The sequence below is a fragment of the Anneissia japonica genome, unplaced genomic scaffold, assembly GCF_011630105.1.
Source record: "Anneissia japonica isolate Jap-2015-1 unplaced genomic scaffold, ASM1163010v1 scaffold287729_len363858_cov192, whole genome shotgun sequence".
Lineage (NCBI taxonomy): Eukaryota > Metazoa > Echinodermata > Crinoidea > Comatulida > Comatulidae > Anneissia > Anneissia japonica.
Genome location: NW_022733453.1, coordinates 209519 through 222807, shown reverse-complemented (window position 1 = coordinate 222807; position 13289 = coordinate 209519). Strand labels below are relative to the sequence as shown.

Sequence of the window (13289 nt, the reverse complement as noted above, 5' to 3'; positions counted from 1 at the left end):
GTGTGTCCCTTGTGGGCCATCGTATATTACCCTGTAATTCACATTTTTCCGTTAGCAACAACTTGACATCGACATGCATTTATACGCTTCCAGCAGAGCAGTTGTGCAATAAAGCGTTTGATTTTAACCCATTAAATATCTTTATAATGAACAGTGTTCCCCTGATTAGATTTTTTCGGACTTTTGGTATATTATTGTTTGTATATTTCAGGAACGGATTCCGTAAAATATTTATGTTAAAATTACTTCTGTGTTCATTATAATTTTGTCTAAAGATTGATTAGTTCGACTATAAAGCTAAGTCAGCGTAAAACTGAAAAATACTCAGATTTTGGATTGATTTTTCGAATAGTTAACCCTCGTTAACCCTAAAATGACTTAGTTTATTATAATCCTCAATCATTTATTAATTAATATTTGTTAAAACTAGAATTGGCGAATTTTGGCCAATTTATGGAAATTGAAGTTGAAATATACTATACTTTTAAAGGTCATGTAAATATTTCATTAAATTCGAAACTTTTTTTGGTAGAAAATATTAATATGTTTTATATTTTGTAAGAGATAAATGTATCAGCTTCAAAATGGAAACGATTGCGCAGCCATAGTGATTGACTGTATGTAGTGCACATCGAGAAAAGGAGGTGCTCTCCATTTCGCCATGTTCAATGTTTTGGTAAACTATGCCTGCTGAAAATTTGATGGCGGGGAACACATGGGACTTCAAAGGCATCGCGCAAACGTTCTTCACGCGCTGCGGCAGCTTTGATCTTGGTCATTTGCATAGCGCTGCGTGCGCGTAGCTTTTTCGAGTGATCTCCTTCTCAATTAAGGCTGTAACCATGGCTGTAAATTGTGATTGTTACAGCATGCACGCAAAGATCGTACGCGGCGGATACCCTACGCGGTGGATACCCTACGCGGCGCTATTTACACGATCTTTTGTTACTTTTTCGCCAGTGACGTCATGGTAAAATCGTATATAATCGCCTATAACTACATAAAAATTAGCCAAAGAAAGATTTTAAGGTTGATTCTATTATTAATGGCATATCAAAAATCCTCTCTAGAACAAAAAATCATTTTGCTAGTTCTCTTTTAAATTATGTGGACCCCCACATATATTATATTTTAAGGGGTTCCGCCGTCCCCTATTCTGCGCCCATGGTTTGGTTTTGAAAATTATATCTATTCATAATTTATGTATTCAACTGAAAATACACTTTTGTTTCAGCGGCACGCAAAAATTTGTTTAAAAGAGAGAAAAAAATACAAACTAAAAGAAACATTAGCATTGATTGGTGGGGACAGGGGGACGCGTCCCCCCACTTTTCAAAGTGGGGGGGGGCATCATATCGATTGTTCCCCCCCCCCCCCCCCTTTTCAACACACTTTTCAACAATCTTCTATAATTAAAACCCCACTTTTACAAGCGAATAGAAAGAATAACAATTACGCATGACTCATGAATTTTGTCTGTATTTTCCGGACCAAAACCGAGTAAATACGCAATTGTTTAAACATTTTGTAACCATCTCAGAAACCCACTAGATCGATTTTATGGGTGCAACGACTATCAGTGGCTACATTTATTGTGAAAAGAATGTACTGAACGTTGTTGAAATTGGAAGCATGTATCCTTATTAGGCCAATATTTTTACAAACTCAAAAGTGCACAATTTCTAATATAAACGATTTATTCTTTTTGTATATTATTATGACCCGTGCGTATATACTAGTGTTTAATATTATCTACATACAAGGATTACTGTTTTTTTTTCTAATTTCACGGATATGATGTCTACCTATTTCGATTAAGTGATAAGCCTACCAAAAGTTTACAAACTCCAGTGTTACGTTGACGCAGTCTCACAATGACGCCATAATAATCAGTGGCACATTCAGGGCCGAGCCGGCCCTAATTTTTTTCAAAATTATTTTTTAAAAATGTAAAAAAAAACAAAGGAAAATTAGAATTAGAATTTAAGTCTGAGAGTGCCATTTCCGGCAATCTATAGGTGTCATAATCATACATTTTCTTTCCTCAGCCACAACCATGGTGGGGCTGAGGTGATCTACATTTCCAACGTGCAAGTCCCTCCCTGTCTCCCCTCTAACTTGCTTTCCTGGAGCCGCCACTGATAATGATAAATTAAGTAAATCACCTTTATGTTTGTGAAATCAAAATGCTAACTAATGTTTTGTGTGCTCCCTATCTCCCTAGTCCTGTTTTATCGTAAATTAGACGGTATTATTTCCATTCACAATAATGTATCGCAATATTACTTACACAAAAGTAAAATTCAAAAAGAGGAGAAAAGCAAAAACCTCTTGATTGACTTTACAAGTACTATACATGCAAAAAGACTAAATTAATGACTGTTTTAAGTTTATCTTATTTGTTTTTCATAGTTCGAATTTTGAGTACGTTACAAGCTAATCAGTATATAATAAATCATTATTTTTATGAATGTTACTTTGCACGAAATATATAAGCGGGCATAATTATGACTAAAAAGGATAATTTTAAAAACTTTTTATGATGAGTATTTCAGTGGCAGATTTTTTTTTTTTTTTCACCATCACTATTTTTTTTTTTTTTTTTTCGAAATTTAAAAGTGGAGAAAAATTAAAATTATATTCAAATTCAGTCTGAGAGTGCCATTTCCGACCGACTGGAGGTGCCATGATCTAAATTTTCTTACCTCAGCCCCAACCATGGTGGGGCTGAGGTGGTAATCCAGCTACACTCTCAATCTGTAAAAGTCCCTCTCTGGGCCAGCTCTATTTCAACTGGATCCGCCACTGGATATTTTAAAAATTTCGTATGGAAATAAATGTTAATATTTATATTTCATATTTCATATTTATTTATTCACACAATGCATAAAGGTGGTAACAAGACAAAAATAATAAAGATGCAAGCAAAATCGAATGCAATTGTGTCTGGAGAAGTCAAATAAGCCCAAATGGCTTAACGGCTGGCTCCACCAGAGAAAAATGAAAAGTAATTTGTTCCATAATCAAAGACAAGACAAAACACGACGGAACGAACACAAGGGAAGAACGACAAAGGAGAAACGACAATGCTTTAAATTAATTGCATTGCTTAAAATCAATTAAAAGGCTATATGCGCCAGAGCTTCCGGGGCTTCGCCCCCCCCCCCGGTCCCCAACTCCCCAACCATTGCTTGGGCCTACGGCCCAAGGCTTTATTTTTCCTCTCGTTCCCCCCCCCCACCCACTTTCAGCCACGGATCGACGCCCTTGAAAAGAAACTAATTAGCTCCTATAATTACAGTAAAACAGTAGGCCTACCACTTCCCTGGGAAAAAAGATATGCGCATGCGCTGTTTACCAACGCATGTACGTACATTGGAGGACACGGTACGACGTCTAGGCAGGCGTTTCCGCTTCCTGTATTTTACTTTTGTAGATGTGCTAGGCTAACGCAAAATGGTGAGTAAAAAAGGCATGAGTATTTGGAGTTTAAGTATAAGAAAAATATGGTATCAAAAAAGATATTAAAGAAAAGGCATTTTATCGTCAGTTCTGGCCTGAATCTATTATTAAAGTAGCTGTGAAGAATGCCGGTTGGTAAATGAGGCTAGGCCTACTACTACTGTACTAGCACGGCAGCGCGACCTGTGTGGGAGAAAACACACTCTGAAAGGTGGTACATATTCACTTCCGCATTGAGAGTTTTGGGCTAGGCCTAAGAAGGAAGAGCGCATGAAAACTGTTATTCGTTTGTTTTATCACTCATGCTCTCATAAAGATCATAGTCTCTAATTTACCTTTTCTGAACTGGTTTAAGCTGTTGATTGCAAATATAAAAGATAGACCGTAATTTTGTAGTATTCATTATCATTATCAAGAAAAGTTTAGGGGCCTAGCTGCATAAAATGAAGGGCAGAGTGAGGTCCAGAGTAGGTGTAAAACTTATGGGAAACAAGTAAACTGCAAACAAGTAAGTTGCTCTCATGGCTAGGCCAAAAGGCTTACTGTAGCTAGGTTTACTTAGGCTAGGCCTACAGTAGCTTTGAGGTCCACTAGTCAAGAGGGCTAGGCTCGTTAGCCGGAACACACATGGGTTTGTATGACCATTGCTGGAAAGGACAGCTAGTACTGTATGCAGCTGAGGATGAATACCTAACCTACTGTATTTGAGAAGATTTTCGGCCTCATTTCAACTGCATATCGGCTGTTTATAGATCGCACTTTATTTTAATTAATGATTGCAAACGAATTAATGATTGTGGATTACCAACAGAGCAGACTGTCATTAAAAACATTCAATGCTTGCACCACATCATGTTGCGTTCCCCTTGGGTTGAATTGGTAAAAAGGGTGCATTTGTATACATACAAAACAATCAACCCCAATTTGATATAAAACAGCAAATGACGTTTATAAAAAATGCTAGGTATCGCCAACCATAGGACGCACCATAGAAACTTCTCAGGCCTGGAATATGGACTCTGTAATAAGGGGACTCAAATTCTCATAATAAACTACAGTACGACAGAGGCCATACTATAGTGCAGTTTATCTAACCAGGGAGTTGCTCTTGATTTGAGCTATCATTCCATACAAGTTTCTCATTTCAAAAATTTTCATACAGTACCTTTTATCTTGCATGTAGCCTAATTGATTTACAGTAAAGAAAAGATGCATTTTGAGTTTTGTTTTTAAAAATGTTGACAGATGTTGATACACAGATTTTTATGTGGAAGACTGTTCTAGAGTTTTGGAGCTTCAACAGAAAAAACCCTGTCCCCATATGAGAATGTTTTAACGCATGGGAGTTGGGTAGATGAACAGAGAGTTGAGTTGGTGGAGAATGAGATGAGGTCACGAATATGCTGGCGCACAATCGTTTATGGCTTTGTATGTCAAAATAAAAATTGTAAACATAATACATTGCTTGGCGGTCAACCAATGCAAATCACTCAAAACAGGAGAAATGTGGTCACATCATTTGGTGCATGCAACAAGTCTTGCAGCTGAGTTTCGGACTCTTTGGAGAGATGACAGAAGGGTATTTTGTAGGCCTTATAAAAGCGAGTTATTACTGTCAAGGTGTGATGAGACAAGTGCATGGACAAGACATTCTATTTGCGAATCTGGCCAATCTTGTAGATTCTAAAAGTAGTGCTCACTACAGTACGACATACCTGTACATTGCAAATGTGTTCTTTCACATTCAAATTGTCATTTACAATAGCTGAACACCCAGGTCTCTGGCTGAACAAGCAGCAGCGATACTTGTACCACCAATGTTGACAGATGGGAGCATCTTCTGGTTACTGAGCAAATGCAACACAAAATATTGACATGGCTAAGCACCTCATCATCATACTGTATACTGTATGATAGTAAGTATGCAGGTGCTGGTTCAAGCCAAGTTATGGGTTATTCTCCTTTCTTATTCTCTATCCCCAGTGGGGTCAGGGGGATTAAGCCCCCCTACCAGTCGGGTCGAGCCCCCCCCCCTTCCCATCGACCAAAGGTTGTCAGGCAGTTGGACCAAAAAAAAAACAAAAATAGGCCTAGTTTTCCCATTATATCCTAGAGCTGCCACTGCCCATCCCTTAATATAGTTGCTAAAGTCCCACAAAACAACACACTACAAACATGTAATGTGTGCTATTGTGAAACAACAGGTGTGGTTGTGGGATATGCATGTATTCTTGGCCCTGTTCTGATTGGTTACATTTAAAATTTGATTGGACACTCCTGAAAGTTCTATTATTTTACTATTTCAGGAAATAATTAAGTGTCTAAACCTTCGCTTACAGTACTGTACAAAATCAATAACATAAAGTTAGCATGTGGAGCTTAGCTTACGCACACAAACCATAAAAGGTATTGTACCCTTTGCTATACTGAAAAAAAATGAATTTTTTGACTTGAGGAATAAGCTTAAAAGTTGCTTTAAGCCGACCAGCTTAACTTGCTGTAGACATTCTTTGCAAGTTTAACTAGAAATCTTATGCTAATATTGACATCCCCTTGTGGTTATCATCATGATTCACTTTTTGTTTGAGGTTTTTATGCGTTCTGAGCATTTTCATAACCAAAAAGTGTGGTCTTAAGTTTGGCTGATTAGTTAAGATGGGAATTGATAGCTGCTGCTTTCAAAATAATTCTTCAAAGAAACCAAGCCAATTATTGCTTTTAATTGGATGTGAATTTTTGTGATGTGAGTTGCGATCCCACCATGGACCATAATTAACTTTTTACATACAGTAGGTAAACAGGAAATTTAACCCTTTATTTTTAATAAACTTTTCATTGGAAGCTGTCCAATTGTAATCAGTTTGATCATGGGGTATTGACCTTGCGTTCTTAATTACAATAGTATAAGGTGTATACTGATTAAAACTAACACTTTTTCATGATATAAATAAGCTATAAGATCAATTTATCATCATTGTGCAAAACTCAGTTCACATGAAATTCAGGTTCCAATGTTTCACAAAAAGGAACATAAACTTTACTAAAAAATACACAATTCAATTCAATTCAATTCAATTCAACAATACTTATTTTCTTGCAAAGGTAATTACAAGAAAATATAAAGTTGGAAATACAAAGTAACACAAAAATTTTGAAGGAGGCCAGGTCCCTAGAAGAAGTTTGCTAAAAACATCATGTGATGGACAGGCCTGAAAAAAAATAAAATAAAAACAAATGAAAATAAATAAATAAAAAAGGAGGGAGAAAAAGCAGCTCAATTGGTAACAGCATGACGAATTAGGACCAAAAAAAAATAGTGCAATTTAATAATTTGCGATTATGATACTGTAAGAAAACAAGTAAATAACATAAGGTACGTTATGGCATATATGGAACATTATAAGTATATATAACATTGTATTAGTATATTAAATTATCTCTTGAAAGCTTAGTATACATACTGTAGGGTAGGCATTAAAATGACAGGCATCACTTCGAAGACTAACAAATATTTTATTAGCACAATCTTTCGTACACGCAGTGAACTTTTTCAGGAGACTGTACAAATGAAATGAAATCTCTGATACACAAGACAATGGAGGGAGGACACTCCAAGCCAAGCAAGCAGAAAATTAACAGTAGAGGTGGAAGTAAATAGATAATATATAAAACAATAGAGACCAATAAGCTGTGAAGTACTGTATACAATACATTAGACCATAGACTGTGTAGTTGGCTAGAAATTCTCGTCTATATTGAGTTCCAAGTTATCAATCAAGTAATGATGATCTTATGTTAGCTACTTGTCTGTTTAAACTATTATTAAAATTACCCTTTCTAATAACTTTCAGGTTATGCAAGCTGTGGCCCGGTAAATTAAAATTTTGTTCTACTGGTTTCTGTATGAATTTGTGTTTAGACAGAGAAATAGCTGAACTGAACTGGTACATGACAATTTAAGAATCCTAAGAAATATTTTAATTATCAAGACAACTGCAGAGGTTTTGATACTAGGATCCTATTTGTATGTCAATATTTTCTACTGGAGGGAGGGGCCTGCCCCAGCACCAGTAACAAATATTTTACGAATCCTGCAATGTCATTATTATTATTATTATTATTATTATTATTATTATTATTGTTATTGTTATTGTTATTATTATTATTATTATTATTTGGTGCTTAGACACCTTGTTTATTTGCGCCTTATACCTATTATCATTATAAAATATAGATTTTTTTTTTGCACCTTGACCTATTATAAAATATAGATTTTTTTTTTCATTTTCTAACAAGCATTACAAGTTCCCTTTTTTTTATTCTTTGTGACCGTGGTGGGGCTGAGGTGGTATAGATCCTCCATCTGCTAAAGTACCAGTGGCGAATTCAAGGGAACCTAGCCACCCCCTCCCTAAATTGTTTTTAAAAAAAAAATGGAAATATAAAGATAATTATATTCAAATTTTGTATTATCTGGAAGTGCAATTTCCAGCCATCTAGAGGTGCCATAATCATAAATTTTCTATCTGTGAAAGAACCCTCCCTGAGCTCTTCTGATTCGAATTCATGGATCCGTCACTGGAAATTACAACAAACATGAAGTAATATTACAGGAGCTTCATGCCTATTAACTTATAAAATTCACCAAACTTCGTAAACTATCCGTAGCTTCGAGCTTTGCCCCCTGGACCCCAGCCCGGATGCTTGCTTCGCTCACATACTGGACCTTATGAAATGCCCCCATTTTCAAAATCATTCCGCTGCCATTGCACTCAGCAAATGCATTACATACACCATAGGTCATTTTTTTTTTATTTTAACAGTTATAATTCTTGTTTGTTTTTTCATAGCATCAGTTTAAATTTAAAGGACCAATGTTCAAAATTATGCATTGCTAAATTTATGTTGATTTTTAGACTCAACTGTATCTTTGGATGTACAGTACAGCCCCTAGAGTACACTTCGAAAATTGTAGCTTGTATCTTTTTTTTATTACTAGGTCCGAAAAGGAACAAAACCTACATGGACCATTTTTGGGGAGCAAACCTTAATGAGAAAAGTACATTAGTTTTCAACACCCAAATTACGAGGAATTATAGCCCACCACTTGTACTCCCCATACAGTTATCTAAACAGCATTTGTCTGAAAAACAGCCTTCCATAAAATCTCAAAGGTGTTTTTAATCCTAAATTACCATAAAACCTAACAAAAAAAAAAACCCTGAAAAATGTTATTGATGTTTAAGAAATATTTCCATTAAAGTGTACTGTATATTCCTCAATGTCACATCCTTAACATTAACACCCCTACTGCATACTGTAGATACCAAGTAAAAACTGTTTTCTTACCTCAGCCCAAACCATGGTGGGGCTGAGGTGATCTACACTCCATCTGTAAAAGTCCCTCCCTTTCCCCCCTTTATTTCGAATTCCTGGATCCGTCACTGTATTTTAAAAAATGTAGTGTGAAATAAATGTTAATTGCATCTCTTAAAAACAATTAGATACAACTTATGGAAGGTTATAGACGCCAAAGCTTCCGGGGGGCTTTCGAATGTTTTGTTTACGTCATGATAATATTCACAAAATAAAGAATGAAAAATTGAATGATTATTGCCATCCTTAACAATTTAAATAAAAACAAAGAGTGTTGGTGCTAATTTATTATTATTTATCAATCACACACCTGTTTGACGTACTGTGGCCTCTTTCAGGGAAAATTAAAAAAACAATGAATTACTGAATTACTTTTAATTTAAAACTCTGAACTGGTCTCTGAACTGTGTGTAGGAGTATGTGTCGGTTAGAATTATGAACATAATCGGCATTTACGAGTCAACATTATTAATGTTATAGTTCACCTGTTTCAGTACATTAATTTTTCTTAAGTTAATATTAAAAATGAGTAAAAATACAGCTGTTTTATGTTCTGTACAACTAAAGTCCTGAGCACTTTAAAATAATTACTTTAAATTTGTTATAGTTGAACCCCGGTCATGATCCATTTATTCTGGCAAGTAACACTGGTGTGTCAGAGATTTTACCACTCCCTGGAAAAACCTTTCCCTTTGTATGTCACGAAAGCCTACGAATTCAACACTTCCAGATCAAATTCCCAAAAAAAGGGTAAAAAACATTGGCCCTGCTGGGAGTCACATCCCTGCCCAGAAGCAATGTATACTATTATAATAATGATAAAAAACAAGAATTTTGTTCAGATAATTTACTTTCTTCGACAAATGAAAGCCTACAGTATTATTAATGTGTAAACTTTAGTTTGCCATAAACCGAAAGGTCAACTGATTAATCTCGGATAAGATAGTATAATACATACTTCAAGTATCGAAATGCACGCCATCGTGTCGGGATTCAATATTTCGACATTAATTATGTCAACATCATTAATCTACTTCATTAATTTACTCTTAATTTTTTTATTAAAGTTTGAACAAAAGGAGGGTGCTCAGTCACCCTGAGCACGCCCTCTTGGTAAGCTACTGGAGCATAGATACGTAGAATAGTGTTTAATTCTGAATTGCTTGAAAGATTATTGATATTATTGACTATTATAAAAATAGGCTCTTGCATTGAAGTGGGTTGGAGATAGATCAAGGGCTTGGATTTGAATTGAATCATTGTTTTAGGAGTTAATCTCCTGCTCTTTTCCGAAGTGCCATATTACACACAGGACTAACAGCTTAAATGTCTCATCTCCTGTTTTCCACTAGACGAGTTTATTTGCATTAATCAAAATCATCAGTTCATGTGTATTCACACTTCTATCAGAGTTTTTTGCTTCAGCGAAATCAGTAGGAATCAGTTGGAACTGTTTCTACTTTTTGCGAATAAAAAAAAATGCGCAACCAATCAGAGTTTAGAAAGTGAGCCAACGCTTTCGATTTGCATGGATGAATTCGCCTAGTAGAAAACAGGTCATTTCAACCCTTCACCTGAAAAATAAGAACAACATATAGAATTTAATCAGGGACCAAATATTTCAACGGTTGAACGCACACACAGTGGCTACTCACTAGTTTATTTGGCTGAGCTATTAAATTTATTTTGTGTCAAATATTATTTGTCTTTATTTTTTTTTTCTAGGCTGCCACTTTGAGACCATACCTAAATGCAGTGCGTTCTACATTGACCGCTGCCATGTGCCTAGAGAACTTCTCGTCACAGCATGTTGAACGACACAACAAGCCAGAAGTGGAAGTCAGGTAATCTTTAGTGACTAGTGTTGAATCAATGTTGAAAATTCCATAAGACTAATGCGAAAAATATCTTGCAAGTGATTCAGGTAGGAATCAAACCCATGACCTCCAGAACTAGCCTGATGAATTTCCTGATGCAAAACCACATCGGAATAGCATTGCAGTACCCACTGCTACTTGGGGAGTGGATCAAATCAATTCATATTTTTTGACTTTCAAGTTTTACATTCTAAATAAGTATAAAAAATGAAGTGATATAACAGAAAAGGGTTCCAAAAATATAGAGTGATTTGTAACAGTAAACAGTCATTCTAATATGATGACTTTAATCACCAGCCATTAGGTGGAGACACCCTCTCCCAATCTATCCACGGTGTTCCATGCATCGTGTAAGGTTTTTTTCATCTACGCAAGAGTGCCTTTTTTTTTGTCTCCCCCTCCCCCTCCCCCTGAAATTGTCAAGAACTGCCCTCCAGAATTTTACTTCAGCTGTGTACAGTACAGTGTGGAGCAATTATTTTGTTATACCTTCTTTAGCAATACTTGAAAGTTAATCAAGCAAGGTAAATTTTTTTTTTAATTTTTTTTTTTCATTTTAAAAATGGTTCTACCAAAGGCATTTAATTTGAAAGGAAATGATAATAGATTCCTTGGTGAATAAAAAAAAACCTAAGTATTATATAGAAAGTAATAAACAACGCCCCAAGGCTCATACTGTAGTCAAGATTTGTTATCAATATCAGTCGTATAAAGAATGTGATGCTGCCTGTTTAGTAATTGGATCAATAAATGCAAATGCTATTTAATTGCAAGGGAAACGATCTTAGGATTTCTTAGGAAATTTTACCGCGGGTGCAATAAAAAAATAATATTCAGGGAACTTTAAAAAAAAGGAAAGAAAGAAAAAGAAATTATTGAAAACAAGAAAACAAGAATTTCCCTGTGCCATGCCCCATACAGTATCCCCCTAGTGTAGTGTTGTCTCTTGATCGCTCCCATCTCCAGACATCTCTGGATCCGGCCCTGAATATACGGTACATTTCATAGATCTGTAGGCCTACTTACAGTGTAGATCCGAACTGGATACAAACATAACAAGTATATTCTGGTGAACATTATTTCTCTTAGACCAGATATTTGGAACAATTTTGCACATTTAATACATAATTCATCATTGCTACAGTACCTTTAAAAAACTAATTAAATTAGACCTTTTTCCTACTGGGATGCAGTGGCGGACCGTCAAAGCAAGCAAGGTATGCAGTGCATACCCTGGCTAAAACAAATAAGAAAATACTGTATAATAGTACAGTTTCTGCTTTTGATTTAGCATTTCTTTGCCACAATCTTCTATATAAACCTTAATTTTTTCGAGTGGAATGCTGTAGTTTATTGGAAAAGCAAAGTTTTTCAATGTTTGGCCTACTTTGGTATCTAGGATAAGTCACATTTGGGCCTATCGCATTGTGCTCTCAGCTGCTTAGAATTTCCGCGTGGCTGGTATTCAATATCAACCAGTCACGTATTCAGTGAGTCAATGGTAGTCAGAGCATACCCTACAACACTTAAATTTGCTATTGTGACAACAGTGTGGTGGCGTCAGAATAGCCAATTTAACACTGGAATGGAAGCAGTACTTTCAAGAGTATGTGCGCATGCTCTTCTTCTCGCAAATCAGGACCTTCACTGCTGATTGGGTATTCTATATATATACCTAATCTCAATGATTAAAGTTTAAATAAATTTGCATGCATATAACCGGTATAGAAGAAACTTTGAATTATTATTATTTGAATTGAAATATTTTGAAAAGAAGATCATACTACAACCATGCCGATATTAAAAATAACATACATTTGTATATTGGCTATAGTGCAATCTGATCCTATATAGTAGTAGGCTTACAAACTTTACCTACTAGCAGGCCCTACAGTAGCATCAGTGGCGTGGGGGTCTTGAAATGGAAGGGAGCTGATGTGGTGGGTAAGTAAAGTGGGGATCGGTGGTTAGGTGAGGGAGCTAACTTGCAAAATAATGTCATTTGAGTTGATTTTTAACTATTTGAGCATGATTTGTGGGCGGTGGCTGGGCGAGTATTTTTATCAGGGGGAGGGGCGTGTGCGACCGACCCTCGCACATCCTAGATATAGCATACCCTGCAATTTACCCTACATTCCGCCACTGCTGGGATGCACTTATGGTGGCCGGAGCTGGGCAGGGCCACCCACCCTTACGGTGGTTAACCCAATTTTTCATCCTTAAAATCCACTCTTATCATTTAGAGCTTACCAATGTTATCATCACCCACCCGTAATTTTCCGCAACTACTGTACAACCCAGCCTAAGTAACATGTTCACCAGATGACCGATCTACAGTATGGGTTTTGTATTGCGCTTTGGTCTTTGTAAAAGCTGATATAAAAGAGAGAATTATTATAGTCAATATCGGTTTATGGCTAGAAACAATGTCTTAAGTCTCGTCTTGGCACAGAATGCATGGATATCATCGCCTCTCCAACTTTTAATGCTCTACTGTAGAATTGTTATATTTATTTTAACTAATCGATAATTTGATTTTTTAATAGTATAGACTCTTTACTTTTACAGCATGAA

General features: G+C 36.0%; 1 protein-coding gene across 1 annotated transcript in view; it reads left to right on the top strand.

The window, feature by feature from the left end:
• Positions 1–3329: 3329 nt before the first annotated feature.
• The window catches only part of LOC117116194 (actin-related protein 2/3 complex subunit 4), a 29547-nt gene continuing 19587 nt past the window's right edge, over positions 3330–13289 (top strand). Inside the window, exons 1-2 of the mRNA XM_033260193.1 lie at positions 3330–3459; positions 10564–10682. Coding sequence (XP_033116084.1) covers positions 3457–3459; positions 10564–10682 — 122 coding nt within the window. The 5' untranslated portion in view covers positions 3330–3456. The remainder of the gene's footprint in view (positions 3460–10563; positions 10683–13289) is intronic.